The 3,327-nt window shown below is 45.1% G+C and overlaps 1 protein-coding gene across 4 annotated transcripts; it reads left to right on the forward strand.

The window, feature by feature from the left end:
• The first annotated feature begins 366 nt into the window (after nucleotides 1-366).
• On the forward strand, nucleotides 367-3,020 carry LOC112274921 (uncharacterized). 4 transcript variants are annotated; one of them, XR_016500099.1, is made up of 2 exons: nucleotides 367-831; nucleotides 2,299-3,020. XR_016500099.1 is itself a non-coding variant. In XM_090246282.1 (2 exons), the coding sequence occupies exon 2, from the start codon at nucleotides 2,376-2,378 to the stop codon at nucleotides 2,769-2,771; it is 396 nt and encodes a 131-aa protein (XP_090102408.1). In that variant the 5' UTR covers nucleotides 466-831; nucleotides 2,299-2,375; the 3' UTR covers nucleotides 2,772-3,020. The 4 variants fall into 4 exon arrangements, 2 of the variants coding, with proteins under 2 accessions (XP_090102408.1, XP_024360545.1); XR_016500100.1 differs by lacking the exon at nucleotides 2,299-3,020 and adding an exon at nucleotides 1,234-1,617; XM_090246282.1 differs by having other exon boundaries at nucleotides 466-831.
• The last annotated feature ends 307 nt before the right edge of the window (nucleotides 3,021-3,327 follow it).

Below are 3,327 nucleotides of genomic sequence, written 5' to 3' on the forward strand. Positions count from 1 at the left end.
CAGAACGCTATTTTTTTAGATCCGCCCAGCTCAACATTACAAGCCATCATAAACGGAACCCCACTTACAAGGTGGACTAAAACCAACAGCATCAACTGATTTGATGACGAAAAACCTCAACCTTCTACAGCATAAATTGGGCTGTAGAATCCAAAAATGACCCACATGCATCCACGGGGTAGGAAGGAGTAACAAATGGAGATTGAAGTAAAAATACAAAAAACGAATAAAAAAAACAAAAAAAACAAAAAAAAACTAATAATTAAAAAGAAGAAGAAAAGGTGCGGTTATAGGCTCTACAATGACGCGGCAATGAGAGCCAGAGAGGGAGGGACATGACGCAAAAACAAGTTCATCGCTGTGGCGATGGGGTGCTGATGAGAAGCACCGGGTCCGAGGCCGCGACGCCCGGGCCTGGCGAAGCCACCCGCGATGGGTCAGCAATCACCTCGTCACTCACTCACCATGACGACGAGGAGGAACTCACGTACTTGTTGCTAATCACGAGTTGCGGGCTCCCACCTGATCGCTTCTTCTTCTTCAATTTCTTCTTCATCTTCTACATCGGATCGGCGCCGCATCTTCACCCGTGCGTGGCGATCCTCGGTTTCCATGCTGCTGGTGACGGCGTTGCTATTGCAGGCCGATGCGTGTTGGTGATTGGTTTCTGTGCCTCTCTCTGGTGCAGTGCGACTGCTTGTGACGTTTTCCATGTGTCCACGGTACAGGGGTTGGAGCGACATCGTGGGTTTCCATGTGGATGAGATTTCAGTTCAGTTGGTGGATGGAGGTTCAGCGCTGCTTCGATGACCACGGTTCTGTTATTGCTGGGTGAGATGCTGGATGTCGCATTTGCAACTATTTTAGTGTTTTGATCGCAGACGCTGCTGAGATGTTAAATGCGATTACGTTTACGTGTAGCTTGTGGAGTTGATGTATCAGAAGAGTTTTACTGGGGAGGTTTTAAGGCTGAGTTGGGGTTAGGATTGAATTGCCTTTAGAACAAGAAGGGAAAAGTTGTAGTATTTCGACGTGCACTGAATTTGACTGGACGATCAAAACTCCTTCCAATCGATCGTGTGTGTGTTTCCGGTTAATCCGAATCTATGTTCTGAAAATTAATGTAGACTCAAGACCCAGTGCAGCAATTAATCCAACTGAGCGTTGTTCGAGCATACTGTTGAAAACTGTTGAAAACTCATCAAGACTTCATGTCTTTCCGACGCAATGCAGGAGAGTCAGTTGCAGTGCCAACGATGGAGCTGGCATGTTCGCTGGGGATGAGATATTTTTAAAAATTAAAAATTAAAAAGAAAACGAAGTAGAATATCTAGTCGCGCATGTTCCATTCATGACATATTTCTAGGAGGTCCTATTCAGATAAGTTCTCGAGGATACTCGTTCGAAACAATGAACTCGAACCCGGCGTGAGGTGGATGCTGTTGTCAAGGAGAATCTCAATTTGCACATACTGTGTGTGTGAGCCCATCAGTCAGCTTTGGCCGTCGAGTGATTCCTATCTTGCAGAAATTCTTTTATAGCAGGTCGGGCGATACTGTAAGGGTACAGTCTGCTGCCGCTTGTGGAAAGCTTGGGGTGAAGAACCCAGTAGGCATGGATTTCAGAGTAGGCCTTTTTGACGCCACCTTTGTGCCTCTAGGATTCATAATCCTTCTGTCGTATCAACTATTCTTGTATTTTAGAGTGCGGTATGCACCCATGCGCACAGTAATAGGGGTGAACCACCTTGCCAGACGACATTGGGTTGAGAGTATGATGAAGGTAAGCCCACCTACAAGTGGTTTGATTGGACATTTCAGAGCAAATTTTGAGTCATATCACACCGTTTTACGCTGGATTCGTTTGAACAACTCTGAGCAGCAGCAGGATCTGCATGATATAAGTGATCTGGCCGCTGCCACTGTTGTGAATCCTCCTTTCCCAGGTCGAGGGAATATTTCTGGAGAACGTTACTGCAGGCTAGAATAATGTTCCTTGAACAGTTGTCTTTTTCATTTGTTTATTTTGTGGTGCCATCCACTTCAACGAGCTCTGTAACCCATTCAAGTGATCGATGGCTTTGGTACTTCACCTCTCTACACGGTGTTACAATTCATTCTCAGTCCATTGAATGTCTCCTACTAGTTCAAGAGGGTCATCGAAGAGCGAGAGCTCTCATCTTCACATGTTTGCCACTTCGTTTTTGTCTGTTTCTCGATGAATAAGCACTTTTCTCATATACTATGGAATAACTGAAAATTCTCAGGATCTCTTATGTTTTTTTCTCCTGTGCTGTAGGACAATGACAAGAACAACATCCTGGCGGTTCAAACTCTCCGCAACACCACCATGGGGTCCACGATCATGGCATCCTGATGTTGTCCGCCACTGCTGTCTTCATTAGCAGTGCGCACTTCAACACCACGGAACCGCTCTTAGGCGCCAGAGACCCCACACTGCGATGCATCAAGTTCATAATCCGCATGGTCTGCTTCCTGCTCTCAGTCCTCACCTTCATGAAGTCTGTGCGGTACATCAACCACGTGAACTTCCTCATCAACGTGCCACTTCAGACTCTGCGCTGCCCCCCAGAATACGTCTCGACAGTGCTAGCCAAGGGATGCAACTTCCACACAGTCGGTATACGAGCGTTCTACTTTGTCTGCCCCCTGTTTATGTGGCTCTTAAGTCCCATAGCAATGCTGTGCAGCTGCACTTTTCTTGTGCCGTTGTTATACTACCTCGACGTCAGTGGTCTTGACCAACAATAACTATAGTAGAGAAAGGTCATCCACGGCTAGTGTAGCTTATCTGATCACCGAAGTAAAGCTCAGACAAAAAAACATTCTCACGACATCGCTCTTCGAAGTCCAAGCTCCGTTTTCAAGCTTCGATCCATGTAACAGCTTCATCTGGTATCAAGTTGGTGGAAGCCATGCTAGCATCGTCTCCGAGACTCATGTGTACTAAAAACCTTGCCTCAAATGTTGCCTCAAATTTGTAGAGCATTACTTGCTGCAGAGTTGTGTGCAAAGCCTGTGTGAAGAATGGACCCACTGCGTCAGAAACTCAGTTTGAATGTGGTGTGCATATGCACATGTGCCTTATTGAAATGTTACAATGTATTAAAAATACCATGTATAAAATATACAAAGAAACGCCTTCATGGGCATGGTTTTGTGAGGGTTTAGTCTTCAGGGTTTTAATCTCAAAGTGATGAATACAGTAAAGGCAAACATGGTTTTTATAAAGTTTTCTTTTTGCCTTTTCTATTTTGTTTTTTTGTTTTGCTCAATTGTGAAAATAGTACATGATAAGTTTCCATTT

The sequence above is a fragment of the Physcomitrium patens genome, chromosome 22 (assembly GCF_059467195.1).
Source record: "Physcomitrium patens ecotype Gransden chromosome 22, ASM5946719v1, whole genome shotgun sequence".
Taxonomy (NCBI): Eukaryota; Viridiplantae; Streptophyta; class Bryopsida; order Funariales; family Funariaceae; genus Physcomitrium; species Physcomitrium patens.